Source organism: Panthera onca, chromosome B1 (genome assembly GCF_046562875.1).
Source record: "Panthera onca isolate mPanOnc1 chromosome B1, mPanOnc1 haplotype 2, whole genome shotgun sequence".
NCBI classification, from domain to species: domain Eukaryota; kingdom Metazoa; phylum Chordata; class Mammalia; order Carnivora; family Felidae; genus Panthera; species Panthera onca.
The window spans coordinates 187,470,591-187,498,588 of NC_138342.1; the positions used below are offsets into that span (position 1 = coordinate 187,470,591).

At 41.8% G+C, this 27,998-nt stretch overlaps 1 protein-coding gene across 6 annotated transcripts in view; it reads left to right on the forward strand.

Moving 5' to 3' along the window:
• FAT1 (FAT atypical cadherin 1) overlaps positions 1-27,998 on the forward strand; it is a 134,500-nt gene that overhangs the window by 60,060 nt on the left and 46,442 nt on the right. For all 6 annotated transcript variants that reach the window (XR_013555010.2, XM_078445351.2, XM_078445349.2 and 3 more), the window contains 3 exons: positions 22,610-22,671; positions 26,420-26,749; positions 27,337-27,547. Coding sequence is in view for 5 of the 6 variants with exons in the window: in XM_078445351.2 (XP_078301477.2) it covers positions 22,610-22,671; positions 26,420-26,749; positions 27,337-27,547 (603 nt within the window). In the remaining variant the exon portion in view is untranslated. The remainder of the gene's footprint in view (positions 1-22,609; positions 22,672-26,419; positions 26,750-27,336; positions 27,548-27,998) is intronic.

Sequence of the window (27,998 nt, forward strand, 5' to 3'; positions counted from 1 at the left end):
TATTTGCAATACCATGGATGGAGGTAGAGAGTGTCATGATAAGCTAAGTAAGTCAGAGAAGGGCAAATACCATATGATCTCACTCACGTGGAATTTAAGTAACAAAATGAGCAAAGGAAAAGAAAAAAAAAAAACAAAAAAATAGTCTCTTAACTATAGAGAACAAACTGATGGTTACCAGAGTAGAGGTGTGTGCAGTGTGGGTGAAGTAGGTGATGAGGATTAAAGAGTACATTTATCATGATGAAAAAATGAATAAAATAAAGACCAAAAAATAAGTAAATTAAAAAAGAATAATTGGGCCATATACAAATTTAACCATAGAAAGAGAAGTGGGATCTCAGAACTATGTTTCGGAAGCATTAGGGCATAGGGTGCAGGACCCTGAGCCTATGAAAAAGGCTAAGAGATTATACAAGAACATAAAGACTGGAATGAGTGTCTGTAAATGATTCCTCACAGGCTTGTTTAAACAGCATACTTGCATACGTTTTTTACTGCACGAGTGGTAACCAAGTTGAGCTTCATTTTTGTGAAATAAAATGAAAGGGAACTAAGAGCTAAAAATTTAGCAGGCACTGTCAGATACAAAAGAAGAAAGATTAGCAGTTTATAAACATTTCTGCGGAGGATTTCAGAGTCAAGAAACTTTGCGTGGAAGCAGGGGAGTTCACAGACCTTGGGAGACAGCGAAATCTACAAGTTAAAGCCTTGTGATAATTCAGGAATATAACTCCCCCAATTTAAAATTGCTTGTGAACTAAACTTTGAAAGGCTTTCATTTTTCTTGTCTCCTCTCCCCCTTCTAGATTAGGGCAAGTCTTCTATGAGGAGACATGCTAACCAGCAAGCAATGAATGTCCTTTAGAATACCTGAGCCAGTACTGTAGGTCTGGGCATAAAGTATAGTTTTGGAGAAAGAAGAAGGCAAACGTAAAGAAGTGATGTCGGTTAGAGCTGTTGTGGGCAGCCTTGAAGCCTTCGTTATCTCTGGGGGCCGCTCAAAGGAAGATCCCTCTGCTGTGGTGTTATGTCTTGCTGAAATGTGATTAATGTGGCATTGCTGCTGCTTCTTAACATCTCTGTATTCTGACAGCTCCTAGGAGGGGATGTCTGCAGAGACGACTTCTTGATCTTCAGGGAGAATAAATCCCCTCCAGGAGTCCACAGCTAGCTCCTGAACCCCTGGGTGGGAAGCACATGCATCCTGCTGCCGGGACAGGGGGAGGAAGTTCATAAGGATTCCAAAGAGGTTTTACTTTTTTATGAGTTGAAGACCGATAATAGTAGGGAGTAACTGTAGTTAGTACACAAGAAAGATTTTGTTGTGAGATATATTACAAACTATGGTTAGTAAAGAAGTCTGACTATTTCACAGATCATGTAAAGTCTCTGATGATCAAGAAATAACCATATTTTAACTTGGGCATTATTAAAGATTAAATACAGCCTTACAAAGCCTGTCTCCAGATGATTCTGTTCCCCCAACTCAGCAGAAAATTTGAGTATGATCCTCAGGGCCCAAACTGCAATGCTTCAAAGTATACATCTGGCTCAAAACTTTGAAAGCAGACCTATTTTTAATGGGTAGATCAGTATTATTGGAGGCCAGATTGTGAAAGCTGATGAAAGAATCTACTAGAAGAAAGTTCTCCTGATTTACCAACCATAACACCACCTGGAGACCCTAAATCATGTTCCTTAATAATTAATGGCTGAGTGAGAAAATCACTGGGCTGGAAATCAAGAGATCTGGGCGGTAGTGAGGTTTGTTGCCCCCCCCCCTTGGAATCATGGGGAAAACTGGCTTCCTGGTCCTTCTGTCTTGTGATTAGTGATTTTTGCACGCCTGTTACAGGATGTCTGTGCGTGCAGAGCACTCAGAATCATTTGTGGGAGAGATGTCACCACCTCTTGTGCTCGTGTGTACTACATTTGCTCTATTCACTGTGTGTAAGATAATCAAGATTTAAGTAAATTGATGAAGGATAAACACATTTGATGGAATAAAATGAATCTACTTGCTCCTTAGTGGTGAAGGTAAATTTAGGACCCTGGTGCTTATCAAAATGTCCAGCAGACCAGAGAAAGCCCCAGTTCACTGCCATTCAGTCATTTGTTTTCACATCAGTATTTACTGAGGTTGCACAAGAGGTAAGGGATGTTCGTCACTTTGGGGGACAGTTCGGTGACGTGATGAGTATTAGCGGCCAAGAGATCAAGTTAGATGAGGATGTGGGGGGTTGGCTACACTTGATGGAAAGCCTTCAGTACCAGAATAAGGTTTAAAAGATCATATTTATGTTATTTTTATAAATAATGACCTATTTTCAAGAACACGTATGGAATTCTTTGAACGTTTTGTAGAAATAGGAGTCTGATGACCTCTCTAAGTCATTTTGGAGTGGAGGGAAACCTGGCTGCCGTATCTGTTTCTCCTTTCATGGTATGACAAAATATTTGTTTTGAAAAACACAAATCCTTCCTAGGACTGTTTTTGATCATCTGAATTTGGGGTTCTAAATGGCAGGTTTGAATGAACACTTTTGAATGTTTTCTTTCTTCCAAAGGTTTTGTGCGTGATTATGGCAGGAACTGTGTTTCTGCATCTCAGAAGGTTCTTACACTGTTTAAGTAGGGGGACTGGGGGGTTCTTTGTCAGGGCGTACAAGCAGATGAGATTTGATCTGTTTTCTTTTTCTGTTTTATGCTCGTTGACGCCGTGAATTTTTGTAACTTTCTTTTGCTTGTGTCCAATATCAGGGTAAATTTGCCTTTTTCCCCCTCCCACCCATCTCCCACCTCCCTCTGGCAACTATCAGTCCTCTGTCTTTAAAAGCCTGTTTTTGTTTGTTATATTTGCTTCTTTTAACATAACTTCTGTGGTTGCTGAAGTGCGAGAGAGAAAGAGCATAGAAGGCTAGATTATCTGAGCCTAGACAGACACGTCACGGCTTTGTCCGGTGGCACGTCAAGGACAGAGTAGAACGGGAATCCTGAACAATAGAGACCAGTGTGCACTTCACAGGTTTCATTATTCACAAGCTGAAAACACCCGAGCAAAGCGTCTTTTTATTTAATATTAACAATTTAACTTCTGAGGAGTGATACGCTATTTTTATAATTGGCAGTAATTTTTGAAGTGTTACTTTGATTCATGTGCACATGCTTTAGAAAAGACCATGGTTTTATTCTCCTATCTATATATTTGGCATTTTCAAGTTTTGGATGCAAACAAATATTACTCTTTATTTTTAAAAAGCTGCGTTGAAGTATAACTGACCTTCAGTGAATTGCACATATTTAAAGTCAACAATTTGAAAAGTTTTGCCTTAGCGATAGAACAGTGAAACCATTGCCGTGAACATGTCCATCTCTTCCAGAACATTCCCTACAGCTCTTTGTATCCCCACCCCACCCAGCTCCTCTCTGCCCGCTCCATGCGGCCGCTTTGGTCACTATGTATTAGTTTGCATTTCCTAAAATTTTATGTAAATAGACTACTGGAGTAGCTACTCTTTTCTTGGTAACGCCTCTTGTAGTTAGATACTTACTTTGAGATTTATGCATGTTGTAGTGAGTACCAAAAGCATGTTGCCTTTTTTTTTTTTTAGTTTATTTATTTTGAGAGAGAGTGTGTACGGGCAGGGAGAACCGGGAAAGAGAATCCTAAGCAGGCTCCACACTGGCAGCGCGGAGCCCAGTGTGGAGCTCAAACTCAAGAACCGAGCTGAAACCGAGAGTCAGATATTTAACCAGCTGAGCCATGCAGAGGCCCCCAAAGTATATTCCTTTTTATTGCTAAAATCCTTTGCATAGGTGCACTGCAGCATATCCGGTCACCTGTCGATGGGCATTTGTGTTCTTGTACTTTTCGGCTATTACAAATAAAAGCTATTATGAACATTTGAGAATCAACCGCTGTGTGGGCATGTACTTCCATTTCTCTTCGATTTTCACCTAGGAATGAAAACTGTCTAGAAATGGTCTCGACACTATAAGCTGGGCCATCTGTCAGTCTCGCCCTGTTGGTTTCCCATCTCAGGGGGTGACTGTCTTCTTCTCATAGCTGGTGTCCCATAAACTGTTATTTCATTTATTTTGTCTGCTTGTTTCATGTGGGAGGGTAAATCTGATCCCATGGCGGGAAGCAGAAGTTCAGCTTTTGCTTTTTAATTAAAAAAATATTTATTCAGGGGCACCTGGGTGGCTCAGTCAGTTGAGCATCCGACTTCAGCTCAGGTTAGGATCTTGCGGTCAGTGGGTTCCTGCCCCACATTCAGGCTCTGTGCTGACAGCCCAGAGCCTGGAGCCTCCTTCAGGTTCTGTGTTTTCCCTCACCCCTCCCCCTCTCTCACTGTCTCTCAATAAGTACACGTTAAAAAAAAAACCTTAGAAAATAAATAAATATATATATAAATGCTTATTCAATTTAGAACTGCTAATAAGCCTGTATATACTGTTAAAGTATATATATACTTTACTTATATAAAGTATATATATACTGTATATACTGTATATATACATTGACTAAGTAATACGAGTGTTCTTAACCAAATTTGTCTGTGGTTTTAAGGAGTAAAAAAGTTTCTAGGTTTATCTTAAACAGAAACTTGGCACCATCCTGGGTGTGTTTCTGGAGTTGGTAGAAATACAGGTCATTATACACTTCTGTCCACAAAATGTGTCACAGTGTTGTGCCTAATGCTCAGAATGGTGATCCTCAGGTTCTGGCCAGTCCCACTTGTTCTCACTATATACCGTTTACGAGACTGGAAAGCAGGTGTGTGTGTACATGCGTGCGTGCCTGTGTGTGGATAACATACTTCATAAATTATATTGCTTGTTACAAATAGGTAGTGCATTCAGAGTCCAAAATGCCAAAGGTACAAAAAGATACCCAGTGAAAATTTTTTCTTCTTTTTCGGTTCCGTAGATGATCTGCTTTCTTCCTTAATATATTAACTATGTTTTATTTTCTGTATTCTTGATGCCCAGTCTCTGACCTGGGTAGATACTGCACCTGTCAGGACTAGCCAGCTCTTAGAGATTCCCAAGGATCCACTTTTCATATGCACACTAGCCGATCCAGAACCCGTACTTGGAATCCCTTCCTTTATGGAGCCACAATCCATGCACCTTTCCCAATCGTCCCAGGTTCAGGTACCAGACAACCAGCTCAGCCCTCTCCAAAGCCCGCTGAAGTAATTCAGACTCTCCAGTCTAAACCTGCTCTTCCTGCTTTGCCTTGTGTATTCTGTAGAAACCACAACAAAATCTCTTGTCCCCTACCCCTCCACCCCCACCCCAGCTTTCTCCTTTTTCTTTCCTCCTGGCCAACCCAGTGTGGCCCTGGGCACTGCATCTGTGGTATGGTGCCTCCCTTCCTCGTAGGAATTGTTAATAGTGAAAGTGCTCTCCTCTGACATGTTGGTCTCACCGTACTTGAATAATAAGAAAATCTACATTTTGAAACACTTTGAGGCAACTAGTGTTTATAGTTTCTTTTCCTAAACAAGCAAGAAGACATGTTACTCTTTTTTTCCCCTCTTTTTCAACGGGTACCAGCACAGTATACATAGTGATAATTCATCTCGAGTTTTTCTTGTAACAGTATTAGATACCGTGCTTTAGGAGAATAACTGTATCAGTGGGCTGCCACGTTATTGCAGGAGTATATGCCCATGTCCATGTCAATTTCACCACCCTTCTTGCTGAACCCCTGGTTTTATGCTGTCTAGTAAATGTATTATTTTTTATACCTTCGCATTTGTGGATGTGCATCTTCCTGTTTGGGAACAAACATACTGAAAAGGAATTTTTTATGGCTAAAAATAAATGCATCAGAAATGTTAAGTGAAAATAGAGGCATCCTTTTTGAAAAAATGTGTATGTGTGTATGTGATTTCTTTCTGTCTCTATGTGCATCATAAAAGGGTTTAGGCTTTTTGACAGCTGTTGGATCTGTTTCCATCCACTTGGAATTTTAAATGGTTTAAAAATGATTTGGCGGCTTTCAGCTGTTTTCTTAGCTTTTCCTTTATCAATTCTATAAAGTTAAAATTTCACCTCTTTCGGTGGCTGATTTCTTCTCATTATTGGATCTGGAGCACACTGCACAGTTTGAATCTTGTAAATCCTGCTGGTTCTGTCTCTTTGGGCTGATTTCCATCAGGCGCTCTCATGCCTGTTACCTTTGAGAGTTGAGCTTGAAAAAGACCGCCAAAGAGAAACCAGCAAACTGTGGCTTTCCTTCTTTTGCTACCCTTCTGTGTTGTTCTCTGATCTTTCCTGTACCACTTTTCCACCCTGCCGCCATCCCTTGACCTCACTTTTAGATCAGGCCGGAACAAAACTTTTGTTAGGAGTCACAGGGCCAGTGACAAGCACAGCTTATCATGTATTATGTGCATTGTGCTTCGTATATTACAGGCGACCTCACATAATCTTTATAGGAAACCCTGTGAGACAGCTACAGACTGCAAACCAAGAGTCTGCTGTCTTCCCCATCTGTCTTTTCCCCATTTTGTAATAACTACATGACTTCAGAGAGGTGAAGGTCACCTGGGGGTCGGTGCCAGAAAGACATAAATTCCATGACTGCTGCTTCTGGAAGCACAGCCCCATGTTCACTTGGTGTGCCCTTGGGTCTGGGATGTAAACATGGTTTGGGAGCCAGTTTTTCTGTGCCTTCTCTTTTTTTTTTTCTTGTATTGAGGAATTCCTGTGTGACATAATAGTTGCTCTTTAGGCTAATCTTCTCTAATAACTTAAGGCCAGGGCACCTGGGTGGGTGGCTCAGTCGGTTAAGTGACCGACTCCAGCTCAGGTCGTGATTTCTCAGTTCATGGGTTCAAGCCCCACATCGGGCTCTGCACTGACAGTGCGGAGCCTGGAGCCTGCTTCGGGTTCTGTGTCTCCCTCTCTCTCTGCCCCTCCCCTGCTTGAGCATGCGCTCTCACGCGCTCTCTCTCTCCCTCCCTCTCTCTCCCTCTCTCTCCCTCTCTCTCCCTCTCTCTCCCTCTCTCTCCCTCTCTCTCCCTCTCTCTCCCTCTCTCTCCCTCTCTCTCCCTCTCTCTCTCTCTGTCTCTCTCCAAAGTAAATAAACATTAAAAAACATTTTATATCTTCTGGCCGAAAAGCAGGAACCTTCTAAATAACACTAGATGTTTAAACTTACTTTTATTAACCATGGACTGCAAACACCATTAAGCTTTTTCTGTGAAGGGCGAGGTAGTAAATATTTTAGGCTTTGCGGGTCATACAGTCTCTGTCACAGCCATTCAGCTCTGTCACTGTAGACTGAAAGCAGCCATAGACAATATGGACGTGAATGAGCATGGCTGTGTTCCCATAAAACTTTATTTATGGACATTGAAATTTGAGTTTCATGTGCTTTTCCTTTGTCACAATACATTATTCTTTGATTGTTGTATCTAGTCCTTTAAGAATGTAAAAGCCATTCTGGCCCTTGATAGGTTGATGTAGTTACTAGTTAACTAGTTGGACTAGTTAAATTGTTGGTTTATTTCTCAGGGGGTAGATTATTTGATATTTTTCAAGTAAAAATAGAAAAATTTTCCCATTGCTGTAAGCAGTGAATGCTTACAAAAGAGAATCTGTGTTTTGTTTCTCCAGGATATTAAAATTATTTTTTAAAAGAATCATAGTTCAATATTAGTTATCAAGGTCAAAATCTCAGATAAAAATTAGCAAGTTGATGATAAACTATTAGATCTCTTCTGCTTTGAGGAAAACAACATTGTCATTAGAAAATAAAATATTTCCAAGTTTTGAGATTTCACACTTTTCCTTTGTCCTGCTGTATCCTTTTAAAAATATTTCAGAGCTTGGAGTTCCAGCTCTCAGAGTCAGCTGTATGTATACTTATCACATCTTTGATCAGTTCTTGCATTTTTTTTTTTCCATTCTTTCATTCTGAGTTAAGATATTCACACCTAAAGTAACAAATTACAGCTTACACTTTGTAGAGGACCACTTTATACAGGGGCCTGTTTTTCATCCATTTGTTTACATAGAGGATAGACTATTTAATGTAGAATTAGTTTAAGTTTGGTATAAGGCGTGTTATTTGACTGCAGATGGATCTGGTGGTATTTATACATAGGTAAGTCATACACATACATACGCACGTGTGTGTGTTGTTTGTGTGTGTGTGTGCAAGCGTGTGTGTAATTTATATGGAGTGATCCCTAAAGCGTGGCGAAGATTTAAAATTCTGTGATTTTTGAGTCTGCAGGTATGCTGGGTTGCTGGGAACTCGCCCATGTAGTTCACCATCACATTGCGACCTTTTTTTTTTTTTTTTCTCAAAGTAAATGGTGTTTTATTGTGGCTGGAACGGAGGCCGAACGAAGTGCAATAGGAAGTGGCTACAGCTGCAAACAACTTCCAAGCGTTTCCGGTAACATTCGATAGCCGCAAAGGAAGGAAGTAAAGGGCCGGTCACTTCACAATGGCAGGAATTCAGTGAAGGGGGAAAAAGTTTACCTATTTGTGGACTTCTTTCAAAGATGGGCGCATATTTTAAAGAAGAACCTGTAGATTTTTTCTTACCTGTTCCTCTGCTTATTTTTTATTTTCTAGTGAAATGTGTTATCCTTCAAGTCTGAAAGAAGGGAAAGCTTTATTCCTTGACTTTGTTGAGCATATTGAAGTGGATATGCTTTGCCTCCTAAAATCTGTTAATATTGAACCCTTAGGATCAGTTTTATTCAGGGGCATTCTGTTTTGTTTATGTATATATGTTGCTGAGTATCATTTGTTAAAATTATTTTAAGGACCGATATTTTAAGATTTTCCATTGACGTGCTTTCTTTTGTCAACGTGATGCGAATCTTATAAAATGGGTTAAGTTGTCTTTCCCTCTCTACCTGTGCTCTGTCTGACGTTGAAAGGAATGTTGAAGGCAATTCCCAATAAATTGCATTTGGCTTTTGATCTCCTGTTTATCTTAGGCTTTAATACCATGAAGTTTCAACAAGAAACAGCTAGTAAAATAGAATTAAAGCCAGAAGGGAAGTCTGGGAGACTTGAGGGTATAAATTCCTTCCCAGCCACTACCTGTGTGACTTTAGATTGGTCATTTGATTCATTTTAAAAGGGTTTTCTAGGGGACTCTGAAAAGTATTTCATTTTGAAAGGGTTTTCTAGGGAGGGGACTCTGAAAACTATGGGAACTAAGTGAGTTCCGAGGGCCTTTCCAGCCTTGACAGTCTATGAATAGAATTCCATTTTTGGCTCTAAGCCTAATCCTGCCGGCACCAGGACTGCAGTGACGAGCAGTAGCCGCTCAGATGGCCGCAGCTGCCAGGAGAGCTCGAGACAGGCTGTCGTTAAACGCAATCTTACAACACCACCTAAATAAAGACCGCGCAATAGCGCACAGTATCTCTGAGCTCATGGTCTGCAGCTCCAAGGGGATGGATGTTGAATGATAACTGTAGGAAAAATCGAAGGTTCGCTCTTGGCCTGTAAGGCAGTCTGTATTTTTAGAATGGGCTGGGGCAGCACTGCCCAGCCTCCCTGCCTGTCTTTCCGAGTCTGCTCTGCCTTTTCCGTGTGGGTGCGTCCAGCCTTGGTGTAGGGCTCCGAGGGTCAGGGCCTACCCATATTCGTTTACTGTATCCCTCCTAGAACCAAACGTGGTGCCGAGCATGTGGTCGCTGCCCAATACTCATTTTACAGTTGAGCGATAGATTTTTAAAACAGTGGAATTCATAGGATTTTCATTTCACCTGTTAGAAGAGGTTCTTAAAAGTTTGAACAGAGAAATGCTGTTTCCTGTCAAGTTATCTCTCCCTTCTACCTGAGGTGCCCTCTGTCAACCTGCTGTGTGGTCCTCAGGACTTCAGATGGGATCTTTGTGTTTTTTGTTTTTTTTTTTTAATTTTTTAAATGTTTGTTTATTTTTGAGAGACAGAGTGCGAATGGGGGAGGGGCAGAGAGACGGAGGCCCAGAATCTGAAGCGGGCTCCAGGCTCCAAGCTGTCAGCACAGAGCCCGACGAGGGCTCGAACTTAAGAACTGCGAGATCCTGACCTGAGCTGAAGTCGAACGCTTGACTTACCGAGCCACCCAGGCGCCCCTCAGCTGGGATCTTTGTAAATTGCAGTAATTAGCCTATAATGAGAACATTTTCATTTGATTAAAGCTGGTCAGGAACAGATCGGTAGGGTAGAGTATCCCATGGAAAACTCTACTGAGTGACAATCATGTGCTGCATGGAATTCTATAATTACGGTCTCCTGCTTCCTTGTCTCACTGTGCTTTCCTTGCTTTAATACTTTATTTAACAAGTACTAATTTTAGGGGCACCTGGGTGGCTCAGTTGGTTAAGTACCCGATTCAGCTCAGGTCATGATGTCACCGTTCCTCGGTTTGAGTCCTGCGTTGGGCTCTGTGCTGACAGTGTGGAGCCTGCTTTGGATTCTGTGTCTCCCTCTCCCTCTGCCCTTCCCCCGCTCGCACTCTGTCTCCCTCTTTCTCAAAAATGAACAAAACATTAAAAAAAAAATTAAAGTAAAAAAAGAAATACTAATTTATGGGGGGGAGTTGCTGTGTGGCTCAGTTGGTCACGTGTCCCACTCTTGATTTCGGCTCAGGTTGTGATTTCATGGTTCAGGGGTTTGAGCCCCATGTTGGGCTCTGTGCTGGCAGCGTGGAACCTGCTTTGGGTTTTCTCTCTCCCTCTTTTTGCCCCTCTCCTGCTTGTGCACGTGCTCTCTCTCGAAATAAATACTTAAAATAAAATGGTACTAATTGTATTGCTGCTTCTGTGGTCCATACGTTTGATTAGTCCTTGTAGTTCTTTGGTAGTAACTAACTTAAAGCAGGTTATATTTCAGTAGCGCACCATGGAAATTAAAAAACAACAAAATTATTCAGGAGCCTGAAATTTAAAATCCATACCCCATAAAGTTGCTAAAATGCTTTTGTTTAACTTATGACCTCTCCTGTTTCTTTTCTTTAGTTTATGTTAATTTTTCCTGGCAATAGGCATTTTACTGTTTTTTTCTTAGCATACAATGTATGCAAGATGAATGAGAGGTCATTATGGCTAAAGTGGAGAGGATCCTTGTGGCAAATGTAGAGCAAACACAGGTAAATTTTTTCTGACAAAAGATACTTTACCGGGTAAATGGTTTTTGAAGATGTTTTCTCTTATTATTCTCATGGTACCCTGAGGCCCATGGTGCTTGTTCAGTGAACTCTTAAAAGATCAGCAGGGGGGTGAAAAAGAGGGAAAAGAAAGAGCAGTTAAGAAGTTGTTTTGGTTGATTCAGAATAAGAGAGTGTTTTCTATCTTGGTTTTTAGTTGAAACAACTTTCTAATTGTGATTTTTGTATTTTATAGTCATTAAGCTAGTTTTTGTCATTATTGTTAATAGGGTTACTGAAAAATGCTTAGGCACTTTTTATTTCACTATTTTACTATGTAGGAGGGACAAGTAAAAATTATAAAGATACAACTGATGTACAATTTGTTGCATGTTTTATAAATTAAAAAAAAAAAGGAGCTGACTTAGCTTGTGTGTGATTCTCAGCCAGGCTAGTGTAGGAGGTCCCCCTGGAGCTGAGAGCCCGCTTCCCCTGCCTTTTGGGGGAAAGCATACAATTAATTTGAATTATTTGGAGCATTCGGCACTTTCCCACTCCAAAGCATCTTTGGGTGTAAGACCTGCCTTTTAATTAATTCTTGATAGAATGATACCTATAAAGTCATATTTCAAATGAAGACAGTAATAAAATACAGAGAGCCAGTATGAGTGGTTCTTTTTGGATTATGAAATTGTTTGCCATTGTTACCTAATTTTCCCTCCTTCTCCTCCTCCTCCACTCTCTCCCCCCTTCGCTTCTCACTCCTTCGTATTTTTTCAGTGTTTTTGTTTGATATCCGAATGAAAAGGTCATTAATTTTCTCAGGCTATTGTAGTTATCACAAACTACAGGGTGGCTCAAAACAACAGGAATGTATACTCTGCAGTTCTGGAGGCCTGGAGTCAAAAGTGAAAGTGTTGGCAGGGCCACACCCCCTCTGAAATTTCGCAGGGAAAATCCTTCCTTGCCTCTTCAGGCTCCTGGGCTCCTGGCACTTTCTCGGCTTGTAGCAGCAGCACTCTGACCTGTATCTCCTCCTCCACGTGGCCCTGTGGCCCACGTCTGTACACGCCACATCTCTCTCTCTTCAAAGGACGCGTCGAATTTTGGATCCTTCATAAATATGGATCTTACCTTGAGATAATTAACTATATCTTGAGAGACTAGTTTTCAAATAAGGTCACAGCCACACAGGTTTCAGGGTGGATGTATCTTTGGGGGAGGGACCAGCATTCGTTTGTGCTACAAAAGGTAATTTCTAGAAAAAAGGAAAATATGCTGCTAAATGGAAATTGATTTAGCCATTTAGATTGTTGTTTCTTTTTATGTTGGAAAGACTACATTTCATTTAACGTAGGTTCTAACAGGATTTAATGATTGGGGCCTGTAGCTGAAGATTTGTGAGGAAGCTTCTGAGATGTTTTTGGCTTTAATAAGTAACTTAAGAGCAGTAGGAATCTTCATGTAGGCTCACCAGACCATTTCTGCAAAGTAAGTTCTGTAGTGTTCATTATGGTTCTTGTTTTTGTTTGTTTTTAATTTTTTTTTAATATTTATTTTTGAGAGACAGCTGGGGAGGGGCAGAGAGAGAGAAACAGAATCCGAAGCAGGCTCCAGGCTCTGAGCCATCAGCACAGTGCCCAACACGGGCTCGAACCCACCAGCCGCAAGATCATGACCTGAGCCAAAGTCGGACACTTAACCGACTGAACCACCTAGGCGCCCCCTGTTATGGTTCTTTTTTTTTTTTTAAACCTTTTATTTTTAAATTGGGTAGTAGGCCATCTCTGATTATTTTAATTTTTCAAATGTCAAACCGTGAAAAAATTCTTTTTTTTGTTGTTGCGTTTTTTTAACTTGTTTTATTTTTTATTTTTTTAAATTTACATCCAAATTAGTTAGCATATAGTGCAACAGTGATTTCAGAAGTAGATTCCTTAGTGCTCCTTACCCATTTAGCCCATCCCCTCTCCCACAACCCCTCCTGTAACCCTCAGTTTGTTCTCCATACTTATGAGTCTCTTCTGTTTTGTCCCCTTACCTGTTTTTATATTATTTTTGGTTCCCTTCCCTTATGTTCATCTGTTTTGTCTCTTAAAGTCCTTATAGGAGTGAAGTCATATATTTGTCTTTCTCTGACTAATTTCACTTAGCATAATACCCTCCGGTTCTATCCACGTAGTTGCACATGGCAAGGTTTCATTCTTTTTGATTGCCGAGTAATACTCCATTGTGTCTGTGTGTGTATGTATGTGTATGTGTATATGTGTGTGTGTGTGTGTGTATATATATATATATATATATATATACATACATATATATATATATATACACACACACACACCCATATATATATATGTGTGTGTGTGTGTATATATATATATATGTATATATATTGTGTGTATGTGTATATATATATATATATATATACACACACACACATACACACACATCTTTTTTATCCATTCATCCATCGATGGACATTTGGGCTCTTTCCATACTTTGGCTATTGTTGATAGTGCTGCTGTTAACATGGAGGTGCATGTGTCCCTTTGAAACAGCACACCTGTATCCCGTGGATAAATGCCTAGTAGTTGCTGGGTCGTAGGGTAGTTCTATTTTCAGTTTTTTGAGGAACCTCCGTACTGTTTTCCAGAGTGGCTGCACCAGCTTGCATTCCCACCCATTATGGTTCTTAAAGATGTTTTTTCTTTGATAAATCCATAGTCCTCTGTTATATTTCTCTATGTCTATAATGAAGTGTATTTCTGATAAATAGGTAATACACTTTCTTCCAGAGTATGGCCATTAGTGATCATTATAATTACTAAAAACGATCCTGTGTTTAGGAAACTATTAGAATAAGAGGGCACGGGTTCTTGTCAACTTCTGTAAGCTCTTGTCCCAAGATGGTTAGCATGGGATGGATTGTCTGGAAACCTCTGTGACATTGTTTGAGCTGGGTCCTCACAGGTGGAGATTTTTTTTTCTTTTTAATGTTTATTTATTTATTTTGAGAGAGCGCACGAGCAGGGGTGGGGCAGAGAGAGAGGAAGAGAGAGAGAGAATCTCAAGCAGGCTCCATGCCACCAGCATAGAACCCGACTCGGGGCTCAATCTCACAAACTATGAGATCGTGCTCTGAATAAGTGGAGATTCAGATTTGGTGGTTCTCCTAAGGGGCAGAAAGGAAGTGGGTTTGACCGAATCCTTCCTCAGAGTTCCCCGCAGACCTCTGGCTGAAGAGCCCCAAGAGCAGCAGAGAGACTTGGAAACACTTTCTTTGGGAAGAACTCAATTTTAGTTCCAATTCTGCTGCTGCTTCTGACTTTGAGGAATTAATTCAACATTCCTGAGCTTCACTTTCTTGTTTTTAAAGTGTGGGATTTGGGCTAGACTGTAAAACACCCTTTGGCTCTAGCAAACTTAGTTTTTACGGTAAGAGTACATTCTAGAATGTATGATACACTTCATTAAGTTTTATTAGAAAAACTTGTAAAAGATATACTACTGTCGTATTTCTAAGAAGTTTTTCTTTTTTTGAGTTTATTTATTTTGGAAGAGAGGGACAGCCAGTTGGTGGCTGGGGAGTGTGCAGAGAGAGCGAGAGACAGAATTTCAAACAGGCTGTGTGCTGTCAGCTCAGAGCCCAACATGGGGCTCGAACTCAGAACTGTGAGATTATGATCTGAGCCAAGAACAGGTGTCGTATGCTTAACTGACTGAGCCACCCAGGAGCCCCCAGGAAGTTTTAATATTTTATTATATGCATGGCCGGATATTCCAGATTTAAAAAAAAAAATCATTTATTTGAGACTTCCCAGCCTAAAATTAGTTTTCAACCAATAAACATTTCTGTCTTTTCATATTGGCCTTTAAACTGTTTTGATAGTTTAAATAATATACTTAATACACAGAAAATACTTTAAATGTACTTGTTACAAATAAAAGATTGCCGTAATAAAGAACTGTATAAAGTAAAATGTGAAAGTGCCTTTTCTTCTCTTCTCCTCTCCCTTTGGCCCCTCCTATACCATTTCCTAAGGGGCACCACAGGTAGTTTGGGGTTTAACCTTTTATGAAGGTGTATACACATAAAACATACCATATATAAATATATTACTTTTTTAGTTTTTGTAATACTTGTCTAAAACTTGCTTGAGCAGTGTTTAGTTTGACCGTCTACTCACTGGGGTGTTACAGTTCTTTAGTAATTGTCCTTAATGTTGCTGATGTTTAAAGCCCAGTGAATGTCGTCGGGGCAATCCCTGGTAAGGGTTGAAAGTAGAAAGGTAGAAATCAAATTCCGGATCCCAGTGGTAACAGCTCCTAAAGAAATCACCATCCTCACTGATGGACCCTAAGACTTAAACTAAATACTTGTTATACCACCAAATATGCCACAATTAAAGTTCTTAAACTTTTTGAAGAACAGAACGTATTAAAGTATTTCAGCAAAATCAGTGGGGAAAACCGTTGAAAATAATATTCCTAAATTGCATGGCTGCAGTCAAGGGCTGCTCAAAATAGTGCTGTGGTTACTAAAGCACCGTGAAAGGGATACAGAACCGTGAGGACATCCACAAAGAGAGCCGGACTGGATGGCTAGAGGTAATCCTGGAGTAATGTGAGAGACTCGTTTGTGCTCACTGAATAATTTTGTGGTGTGATCATTATACATATTAAATAAGGACTTATGATCTACACACTTAAAATTATTTGTGTGAGCCAAGAGTTTGGGCTCTGGGATCAGACGGACTTAGGGTCAGATCTCCACTTTGCCATTTACTAGCCTTGTGACTTTACCTCTCAAAAGCCTCAAATATCTTCAGATACTCTGTTAGTAGCTCCCTTCTGGGGTTGCTGTGATTATTCATTGAGAATGACCTATATAAAATGCTTAGCCCAGAGCTGGGTCCTGGGAAGCACACAATTAGTGCTGCCTAAAAATTGAGCTATGAGACCGTAGTATAATACTTAGTTGTACCTTTTAGGTGTAAGGGCTGTTTCCTTAAGTGAATTGTATGCTTTTGAGGACATAGGCCTTTTCCTAGGTTTTTTATATGTATGCTTCAAAGCGACACATTTGGGGAAGACAATGAAAAAGCAAGTTGAATAACGTGATACAGGCTGAACAAGTGACTTTGAGTTAGTAAACCTTATGACAACATCATCACTGCTTATGAACATACATTTCATGGATTAGTGTTCTTAGAGATCATGAGAAGCGAAAAATACAAGTTGGTATAATGAGTTTTTTTTCCCCAAAAGCCTTTAAATACAGAGAATCTTTAACAAAAATTTTTTTAACGTTTATTCATTTTTGAGAGAGAGAGGGACACCGAGTATGAGTGGGGAAGGGGCAGAGAGAGGGAGACAGAATCCGAATCAGGCTCCGGGCTCCAAGCGGTCAGCACAGAGCCTGACGCGGGGCTCCAACCCATGAACTAGGAGGTCATGACGTGAGCTGAAGTTCGACCCGCAACTGTGACAGCCACCCAGGCTCCCCTAACCCTAAACAGAGACTCTTGATGTTGAGGTGTTTGGGTGAGACTGTGAACTCAAAGCAACCAACCAGGTTTCTTCATGGCCTGCAGAGCCCAGTGAGAAAGGAGACCAGTGAAAGGGGGTGTCAGGAAGGGAACGTGGAACAGCATCAGCAGGTCAGAATCAGGATCTTGGGAAGTTTTCCTTTTTTCACTCTTTTGAATTAAGACAGATGTTTACAGAATTTGAATTTTGATAGCAATTATTTGCCACTGAATTACTGTTTCAAATTCTGACCACGGAAAAAGATTTTGAATATTGAAGGCATCACAGTTTTTGGTTTTGATGTGGATGATTTGAAAATTGGAGGCGCCCTACAAGAGCAGAGATGACTTATTTAAATTTAAATCATCGAAATTAGCTTTAAAAAATTCAGTTCTGCAGTCACACTCACCACTTTGCCAATGCTTAGTGGCCACATATGCGGTGGGCTACTATATTGGACAGTGCACATTGAAGAACTCGCCTATCACAGGAAATTCTGGTGGACACCTGCCTTTCTAGAACATATGTTGCTGTAGTTTATGCATTATTGTAAAATGAGCAAAAGTATACAAAAGCCAAAGTAGTTGCAGAGGTTAGAGGAAAATAATGAGAGTAATGGGAAATGTTAACGAGGTGGGTAGACCTTTTCCCCCCTTCCTTGATATTTCCCCTTTTTCTGTTTATTGTCAAGCAGAATAATTGGAAAATGGTTCAAAGTAAATGGTTCAAAGTAAATTCTTGCCAAACAAGGTGAACACATGGCCAGACTTTTATTTTTATTTTTTTATTTTTATTTTTACAGTTTTGGTTCTTTAAAAACTCTTACTACCGATCACAAGTATTTGTTCTCTCGTTGTGGTTGGATCTTAATCCTACTAAGAAATTGTTTGTTCCCCCTCCTTCATCTCTGACTGCCATCTAGTTACATCCACAGTACTGACGTTTCAAACCATTTTCTGTAGATCCTAATCTTTCAGTGCCTCCCTGGGTTCTCTCGTTCTTATTGTGGACTTCAGACTCTGATGATCTGGTGTATCGAACTTCCAAATCACCATCTTGCTGAATGACCTTGAGAAAGCAATTTAATCTCTCCGAGCCTGTAACAAGGGTAACGTGTCATGATATAGATACCGCCACCTGCATACATCTGGACTAAATGAGAAAATTTATTGAAAGCTCACCACCTTGGCATGTAGTAAGTCAGATAACAATTAGAGGTGAGGTCATCTGATGCATTATTTTGCCCTTGCTGTGGAGCAAACCGTCCCAGAATTTAGTGGCTCGAAACAGCCACCACCGTAATTTCTTATAGGATTCTGCTGGGCGCTTCTGGTCTTGTCCGGGCCTGGCTGATGTTTCATGCAGTGGTGGTCGCTCGGCTGGTTCTCTCCGAGGCTGCTTGGTCCTGGCTGGCCTCGCTTGCACATTGAGTGGTGGGCTGGTTGTCTCCTGGAACAATAGAGATGGCTAGACTACGTGTGTCTCATCGTCCAGCCAAGTTAAAGCTTTCTTGGAATACAGAACCCTCAGCAAGAGCCCTTGCTTTCTCCCTGCGTCCTCTGTGTACCCTCCACTCTAGTCTAACTTGTGTATAGTTTGTTGAATGGGGTCTTTGCTTTCACCCTTGTTTCTTGAAAACAAGCCTCTTTGTCATCTCTATGTTCTTAGCGCACCCCCAGGATGGTTGAATGAATACCTACGTATAGCTCCACCTTTGCGGACCATTTCACCTTATCCTCACCTGCTGATTCTTTGACGTTCATCTTTAAGTGCTGCCCTACTTCGTGATGTCCATTTGACCTCTTCAACTTTGAGAAGTTTAGAGATGGTTTTTGGTATCGTAAGAAACGTCAGAGTAAAATTCTGTATCGAAACATTTTAGTTAATCTGATTTTCTTGTATCCTTAAATGGATTCTCTTCCGTAAATGCTAAAGTGGCCTTGGAAAACTCTGAATGGTTTTTTTTTTAATACTGATCGTCAAACAGGGAAGTTTGGCTTCTTAGTTTCACATAGGTTTATGGAGTAAAGTGGCCACTGCGACTTGGTGAGAATGTAGGGTGTTTGCTGTCTCAGTTCACTTACATTTATAATAGTATTGGTCTGCACAGTGAGATGTTTTTGTAGGCCAAACAAAGAAACTTTGTCTTTGCATTTCTATTTTTAGTTTAATAGCGCTCCACAAAAAAGATGGAACGCAAGAGTGAGAAAAGGCAGCACTTGCATATACATTGTTCTGCTCCTGCCCACTCTTTCCTTTTCTCCCTTTTTTTGACCTACTAAATGAATAATGATTAACTATTGCTGATTGCGTGTGTGCTCCCTTAAGTTTTATGTAAGTCGTAGTTCAGAGTTGATGGAGACTTGAAATCCTAAAGTATAGTAAACGATGCAGCGTGATGCGATGGGGAAGAGAAGAATCCCCAAACGCTCTCAACGGGGCCTCAGGAAAACTACACTTGTAGTCCTGGCTATGATGATTTACTGGTGGTCTTGGGACCGTTTAACTTCTCTTTGACTCAGGCAGGCGAGTTCGATAATGTTGAAGGTGTCTCTCTAGTTCTGAAGATTCGTGCTGTTTCTACTAGTACAGATCCTCCTGGGATTTAGTAATAAACATAACAGATGAACACAGATGTTTAAAATGAAAGAAATGGATATCCTTATTAGGATATTCCATGCCTGCAGGGTTAATAACACGTACTGGGCGTATAGAAAAGGTACACTTCGGATTCGTCTTTCGAACTAGGTGCTTGTCAGGTAGGCCAGGCGGAGGGATTAGCAGCATCGAGATGTGCAGAATTGCAGCGGAAGTGAGTGCAAAGTGAGCGTGGCTGGAATGTGGCTCCCTGGGGTGGCTCCAAGGACATCCCGGTTTTCCTGGGATTTTCCTTCCTGGTTGGGAAATGTGTTCTCTCACCGGGGTTCATTTGGTGTGCAAATTCCACAAGAAGCGTTAATTTCTCTCTTCTCTAAGGGGCAGGGCACCGCATGCCCCCCCAACGCCCCCAGATGCACAGGCACAGCCTCGCCCTTTGGCGTTGGGCAAAAGAAAGCACCGTGGCGCTTCTGATGGGATTTCTTCTGGTAGGAGTGTTGTGAATCCAGAAAAAAAGGCCGTCTTGTCAGTCTGAAGTGTGTTCCGTGTTCACGAGCTATTGTAGGTGCGATTTGAATTTGTTGCCTCACGATGCTTGTGGCTCGTGTACTGGTCAGCTCTGGTCTCGGGTGGCTCGTGTACTGGTCAGCTCTGGTCTCTGGCTTCATCTTCCCTCGCGTTCAGAGCTCACTCTCTGCATGGCTCCGTGCTGGCCTGCTAAAGTCTCCTCTTCATAAAAGAAACACCCGTCCTGGTCTCCTTCCTGCCTCTCTGGCTCTCCTTTTAGCTCCTCGGCTGAGCTGCTCTGACGTACTCGGGGGAGGGACTTCCTCCCTAAAACTCTCTGTCCCCGGTTCCTGTGACACGTGGTGCTTCTCTTCAGCCTGCTGCTCCCTCGGCTTCTTCGTGGCTTTCTAAACGTGGCTGGACCCTACTTTCATAAAACTGGCCCACCGTTCCCTTTATTCCTCACAGCCTTTTGTACTTGGGGTGGAACCCAGACGTACTTGGGTACACCCGTAACCCAGGTGTACTTGGGGTGTAACCTGCCCCCCGCACGAGGGATCTGGGCCTCTACGTGCCTGCTGGACGCCACCGTCCCCTGGACCTCCTGGCACGTCCTGCCTGTAAATAGATGCTGCGTCACTTTCTGTTGGCGCCTGTGTGAGCCGTAAATGCGTATCGTTATTTCCAAGTTTAGGGTAGTTTATGTGTCTGTCTCGCTCAAATACGTAGTTTTAATGCTGCCCCTTTTTGGTTCACACGTTTAAGTATTTTCTTTTAAGGTAATAGAGGTGTAGCAGTATAACCAAGATGGGCGAGAAAGGCAGTCTGTCCTCCTAGGCTTTGCAGGCAGCAAGAGGAGATTGGAGTGAGTGACCGTAGTCCTGTGGGGCCGTGCCGCGCTACGGCAGATGTGAGTGTGGAGCCCGGCCGCGGGACCCCAGGCACACCTGTCGGGTCAGGCCTCAGAAGTGACGGGCTGAGCCGAGAGGTGGGGGAGCGGATAGCAGTAACTAGGCTGAAAGGGTGTGTAAGAAGGGAACAGAACATTAGAATTCATTGCATTCAGGCGGAGTTAATGTTCCGTTTGAGTTAACAGAGGAGAATTAATTTGAAGCATAGGGAGAGTGCAAATAATAAACCTGGGTTTGCTCTTTGTCTCTGTTGGATTTGTCGCGTGGATGTGGGCACACACCCTTTGTTAAGTGTGCGGTAAGCAAGCCGTGAAGTGGGGCTTGCTAATTGCTAATGGGCATTTGGTTATTGGCTGTAGAAACTTATTTGCTAGCAGGCATTCTTGCAACAAGTGATGATGCTCTTCACAAGCAGGATCCTGTTTTGCTGAGAACGTGCCAAGCTGTTGCCCTTGTGATGTTACCATTGATGACAGCTTTTCGATGGGCACCTTAGGACAGTTCGATGGGACGAATCACAGTGATTTCCTGTCATTCTTGAACTACTTAAAACCACCATCAGAAAGTGGTAAACATTTGATAGGAAACAAGAGGGATTAACTTTAAAAGGTTTTTGACTAATGAAAATCAAACCTCTGCCACATTAAGCAACATTTTTACGCCGTTAAACATTGCCGTGCATTTTCCTTGAACCTGTTTCAATCTATAAGTGTGGTTTGGGAAACCCCCCAGATTCTAGTTTACAATATAGTCTTTTGTTGTTCTTATCAGCAAGAGTGCGTTGCTTCACTGAATTGTGGGGAAGATCATGTTGATCGAGATCCTCAGTAAACTATTTTAGGGAAGAAAAAAAATCCTCATCAAATTAAATAAAAACACGAACCTTTCATTTACAAATGTAGAGAATCGTTTTGAATAGCCTTTAATTGGTAGTTGTGTGAAGTTACTTAGGGATAATAGGGGAAAATCAATTATAGTGATAAAATCTGTTCTTAAATATACATTATTTGAAGTATTTTCCTGTGGAAAAAACCACAAAAAGCTGGGCCGCAGAAAGATTGTTCCTGCCAGTCGTCTTGCCTCAGAAGGTTTTACCTGAGCTGCTGATCTGACGTCAGATCCACAGTATACACCCCTGACCATTGTCAGCGTAGGCCGCGGACGCTGTGTTAGTGGCTGGGGCAATGTTGTGTGTATTTTGTGAAGTACAGAAACGATTTAATCAGTTTTCACGGTCTTCCAGGATCCAACCTATGTGGACACTCACATCGACTGTTATTAAAGTTCTAGAGACGGATTGAAACTATAGATTTTCTAGTTTGATAGAAGAATCAAGGAGATAAAGAATGTGGGGTTTCTTGGAGGATCATTTATTTTTTTCTTCCGTTGGAAATTAGTTGACATCTGAGCAGTATTTCCTGGAAAGTCACATTACTTTTATAACGAGTCTCCACTTACGAGGGTCGGTGATCGGGACGTAATAAGTCATGGGAGGGTCAGTGGTTGGGAGGTAATAAGACCATGTGTTCCACTGGTTCTTCTAATACAGTTACAGAAGATTTTTTCTGTCACTTCATACTTAATTGTCTCTGCAGAAGTTAGAGGAGTTTGAAATCCTGGATAACTTCATCTCAACTTTTTAAAAAATGCCTTCTGACAACAATGTATATTCAAACCACTGGCCACATCAAGAAGGTGACTGGAGTTTTGCCACTTTTTCATCCTTCTGTCATTTACTGTGTTGAAGAGCCATTAAAATGAGACAGTGCGAAGTGTGTTGGTTGTAAATAAAATGATTGAACCTGGATTAATCATTTTTTTTTTCCCTTCAGGATCAGAGATTTGCTCAGACTTTTGTGCTCAGTGAGGTTTCAGTGACGATATTTTGTAAATATTTTGACTTTATTTGTAACGATTAATGAACTGTTACCACTTCATAGGTCTTATCACAACAACGTCAAGGAAACTGGACCGAGAGCAGCAGGATGAACATATATTAGAAGTAAGCATTTCTTTATTTTAGTTATTTTAAAAATACCATAATTATAAATATCATGGGAAAGAACATTCGTGGTCACATTAACTAGTCTTCATAATTGTTACTATTTCATTATATTGCCTCCTGGTCATTATTAGGAAAATAAAGGAGAAACCAAACCTTTGTGAGTGTGGTTCATGTCCCTTTAAATCCCTTTCTATCCCCAGAATACAGGACTGCTCAAATTATTGTGCTTTACACATGCACAACACACACAGAGCAATCAAATGAAAGCGATATTATTGAAATTTCCTTGTCATTTACATGAGATGTATTTCTATAGGCCTTCTACATCTTTTTCCTCAGTATTGTTTTCAGGATTTTTTATGATAATAGGTCTAATTCAGCTGTAGCTAGTTTCCAGTTTTTGTTATCGTTATCCTTAAGTAATTGCCTTGTTTTTGCATTTTAAGTTGAATTGTAGAAAGTTTGTGTTTTGTAAAAGAAGTAAGTTTATTTTGAGAGTGCGTGAGAGAGCTCAGGAGAGGGGCAGAGAGAAGGGGGGAAGAGAGAGAGAATCCCAAGCAGGCTCTGCATTGTCAGCGTGGACCCCGACGTGGGGCTCAATCCCACAACCCTGGGACCATGACCTGAGCTGAAACTGAGAGCTGGACGCTAAACTGACGGAGCCACCCAGGTGCCCTGAAAGTTTGTGCTTTTTACTAAAAGTTTGTGCTTTGTAAACATTTCTAAACTAAAAGATTGAAGACTGACAGGGTCTCTTCTGCTAGGCTTCTCATGCTCACAGCTCACTTAAAATGCCTTCTAGTCCCTGAAAGAAGAAACACAGCTTGTCCTTCACTAGTTTGCTGGTAGAGGGTCGGCACCCTGTAGGCGCAGGGATAGGAGTCTGTGGAGGGGGGCACGTAGTGTCCCGTGGACGGCGGGCCGGATGCGACGGCCGGGAGCCACGGCCTCTAGGCCGGGAGGGGGCTGAGAAGAGACAGCACTTGGGGAGGGACGCAGAGCAGACACGTAACCTCTGCTGGCATTTCTGTGTCGCACGTTAATAGCCAGTGTTGATCATCGGAGCTAGAGCTGGAAAAGACCCAAGTGCTTGTCGAGTTCTCTGCATGAATCTTCCCTTCTGCCAGTGTGGGTCCTGGGGAAAGTTCTAAGCTGTGATTTATTATTATTATTTTGAATATTATATTCAAATTATATATATAATTATTCAATATTATATATATAATTCAATATTGTTTATATTATATATATATTATATTAATATGTAGCTATCTCTCTTTTTATATTATTGCTGTTCATAATGCTGCCTGCTTAATTTCATGTCATCCCTGGTCCAGTTTCCTTCCTTCCTTCCTTTTGTTCCTTCCTGAGAGAGAGAGAGAGAGAGAGAGAGCGAGCGAGCATGAGCAGGGAGGCGCAGAGGATCCAAAGCAGGCTCTGCACTGTCACCACAGAGCCCGATGTGGATTCGAACTCACAGACTGAGAGATGACCTGAGCCACAGTCGGACACTCATCCGACTGAGCCACCCAGGTGCCCCCTTGGTCTGATTTTTTTGTAATTGTCAGTAAAAAACGTAGTTTTTATAGCTGTGTAACGTGTGCACATGAATATCCTGTGTAGAGAAGGTGCTTCACGGCCACCATTACAGTTAGTAATTTCTTCGTGTGTTCCATCCAGCCGTCGGTGGTACAGGTCCCTTGAATTCTCTTTCCTTCTGATAGAGCAGAGCTTAGAATTTTCATCCAGTCACTACAGTGATTGACAGAAGGGAGGATGTGGTTCCTGAAGAAAAGGAACCGGTGGCAGTCTGTCCGGAGTGGCAGGTCCCTGGCATGGGGATCGTGCTGGGCCCATGCCCTGGTCAGAGCTGCACGGGACACCTGCTGGCTGTGTGCCCTACTCCAGAGCCACCTGTTGGTGGCACCTGTCAAAGGCTGGATGGGAGCAAGTTGTAAGGTACTTAGGACTCTGAAGATGATAGTAAGACGTTGGTGGGAAATAAGACTGTAATGGTTTGTTTACATACCTCGTATGTTTTCTGTAGTCCTTCTTGGTGGGGTGTTTGAGGGCCAAGGCCGGTGTCGATTGGCCTGTCTTGAAGAGTTTTTCAGTTCCGTGTTAAAAGCTGTGTTACTGGCTGCTGGTTATTGAACTGAAACTTAAAACCATGTTGGTGATGATACCGCAAAACATAGTGCTTGCTTCTAGTTCTCTTTAATTTCCTTTCTTTTTCCTAAAGATCATCTGAAAACTGATCCAAAGGAAATGTTTAGGGAGGTTAAAATTAAATAGTAATTGTAAATTTTGTTTTTATTTTGAGAGTGTGAGCAGGTAAATCATGCACTTGATTTTTTTCATTTTTGTTTTCTTTTTAAGCTTGTGTATTTTGATGGGGGGGGGGGGCAGGGGCAGAGAGACGGAGAGAGAGAATCCCAAGTAGGCTCTGCCCTGACAGTGCAGACTCGAGGCTCGAACTCACAAACCCGTGAGATCGTGACCTGAGCCAAAACCCAGGGGCAGATGCTTAACCGCCTGAGCCACCCAGGTGCCCCAATCATGTACTTAAGGAGAAACAGCTACTTGACTTAAATACTCTTGATGAGTACTATTAGGATACAGTCACTTACTTACTTACTTACTTATTTATTTATTTATTTATTTTTCAACGTTTTATTTGTTTTTGAGCCAGAGAGAGACAGAGCATGAACAGGGGAGGGGCAGAGAGAGAGGGAGACACAGAATCTGAAATAGGCTGCAGGCTCTGAGTGGTCAGCACAGAGCCCGACGCGGGGCTCGAACTCACGGGCTGTGAGATCATGACCTGAGCCGAAGTCGGACGCTTAACCGACTGAGCCACCCAGGAGCCCCTATAGTCACATTTTTATAAACAACAGATTTATACTCACCAAGCTTTAAAAACAAAATGAGTCCCACAAAAACCTGCAGTATACTTCAATATTTTTAAAAATGCATTTCAGTGATTAATTTTGGAGGATGTGGTGAGGGAGCTATTCCTAGGGTTATTGCTTTGAACGTACACACCAAAATAATAGTGGACATCTGATTTTGGGATGAAATTGCGCATATGGAAGCATTCACCAGTCCTCAAGACCTCAGGTTGTTATTTATGTTCTTTTTACCGAAAATCTTATGGAATAAGTGGGTTTGGAATGACAGTTTTTATGTCCGCCCTGCTGAGTGTGGAGGACTCCTGTGCAGGAACAGGGTCCGACAGAACAAAAGGGCGACGGCTAGTATGAAGAGGCACGTGACTTTGCACATATTTTAAACTGATGATTTTTAATGCGGTATGTGGAGATGTGATTTTTAAGGGTAGAGAGTGGATGTTATTCCTAAGAGGACTCTTTATTGAAAAGCAAAATCTCCCTGTAGCTCCTCCGTGATTCAAAAAGATGTTGCTGATCGTTTGCCATTTTGGCGACATGCGCATTACAGCTGTGGCAGCCCTGGGACAGGCAGTGTGGTGAGGGGAGAGGCGGGGCTCCTGCCGTGCCTCCTCCTTAGCCCCCCGCCTGCTGCCCGGGTCCCTGTCTGAATGGGACACGTCGCCTTGCCTCCTGTTGTCAGGAGAGGAGATGGTGTGCGTCCTAGTGCTGGGTGAGATGCAAAATACAGGTTTATGCAAAATACAGGGTATCCTCAGTTAGGAGGAAGGTAGTCGCTTTTTATGTAGTTCTATTTTTAAAAACTTCTGTTGACCTGTTTTCCCTTTCACACACAGGTTACCGTGACAGACAATGGTAGCCCCCCCAAGTCAACCATTGCAAGAGTAATTGTGAAAATCCTTGATGAAAACGACAACAAACCCCAGTTCCTACAAAAGTTCTACAAAATCAGACTCCCAGAGCGGGAAAGACCAGAACGAGAAAGAAACTCCAAGCGCGAGCCCATCTATCGTGTTATCGCTACAGACAAAGACGAAGGTCCCAATGCAGAGATCTCTTACAGCATTGAAGATGGAAACGAGCATGGCAAATTTTTCATTGAGCCAAAAACCGGAGTGGTTTCGTCCAAGAAGTTCTCTGGAGCTGGAGAATATGATATCCTTTCAGTGAGTTAAGATCTGGTCTTTGAATTTCTCACATACTTTGGCTGTTAATCTGGTCTCACATCACTTCTCTTGTAACTTTTTCTTCCTTCAATAAGTAGCCTCAGTGTTTGTGACCTGACTTTGGGAAATGTGGCTTAGGTTGTCCTCTTCAGCTGTCACTCCAGTTACTACTTACATTGACTGTGGCATGAAGAGGTTGCTCTTTTTTTTTTTTTTTTTTTTTTTAATGTTTGTTTAATTTTGAGAGAGAGAGAGAGACCGTGTGAGCAGGGGAGGGGCAGAGAGGGGGGGAGACCCAGAACCCGAAGCAAGCTCCGGGCTCTGAGCTGTCAGCACAGAGCCCGACGTGGGGCGCGAAATCCCAGACCACGAGATCCTGACCTGAGCTGAAGTCGGATGCTGAACACCGACTGAGCCACCCAGGCTCCCTGAGAGGTTGCTCTTTTAATCAAACCTTAAACATGGGGAATACACAAATATAGATACTGTTTGAAATTAACTTAGTTTAAGACCAGACTGATCTGTGCTTCACTTATGGGTGTAACTTCTAATTTGCTCCTTTTATCCCCTCTGCTTACATTTTATAGATTAAGGCAGTTGATAATGGTCGGCCCCAAAAGTCGTCAACCACGCGACTCCACATTGAATGGATTTCCAAGCCCAAACCGTCCCTGGAGCCAATTTCATTTGAAGAACCGTTTTTTACCTTTACTGTCATGGAAAGTGACCCGGTTGCTCACATGATTGGAGTGATATCTGTGGAGCCTCCTGGCACGCCTCTTTGGTTTGATATCATTGGTAAGCGTGGCTCAGAGTTTTCATTGTCCGTGTGTGGGTTACACTGAGGAGAACGTGTCTTTGACTTATTTCGTCTTTGAGAACCTGTCTCTTTTTCTGATTTGTGTGTCCATCTCAGGACTTAAAATTGGGAGCAAGAGCCAGAAGTGGGGAATTTGTCTTAAATTGCAGTATTTCGATTGCAAATGTGTTGCAATATCCAGCACGTACTCAGCTTGTTTAAAACAGGTGCTGTGTATCATGAACCTAAAAATAAGGTTTTCAGAAGTGCATCAAAGAGTTAGAAATCTGAATGCTTTTGGTTCAGAAGCACAGCTTCTTGATTTTCCTTCTTGGTACATAACATGGCACATTGCTATTTTTAGTGAATATGGTTTGGATGCTTAAAATAACTGCCTGCTTGACTGTCTCAGGTCAGCCAGTATTTTATAGGGAATAAGCTTACAAATTT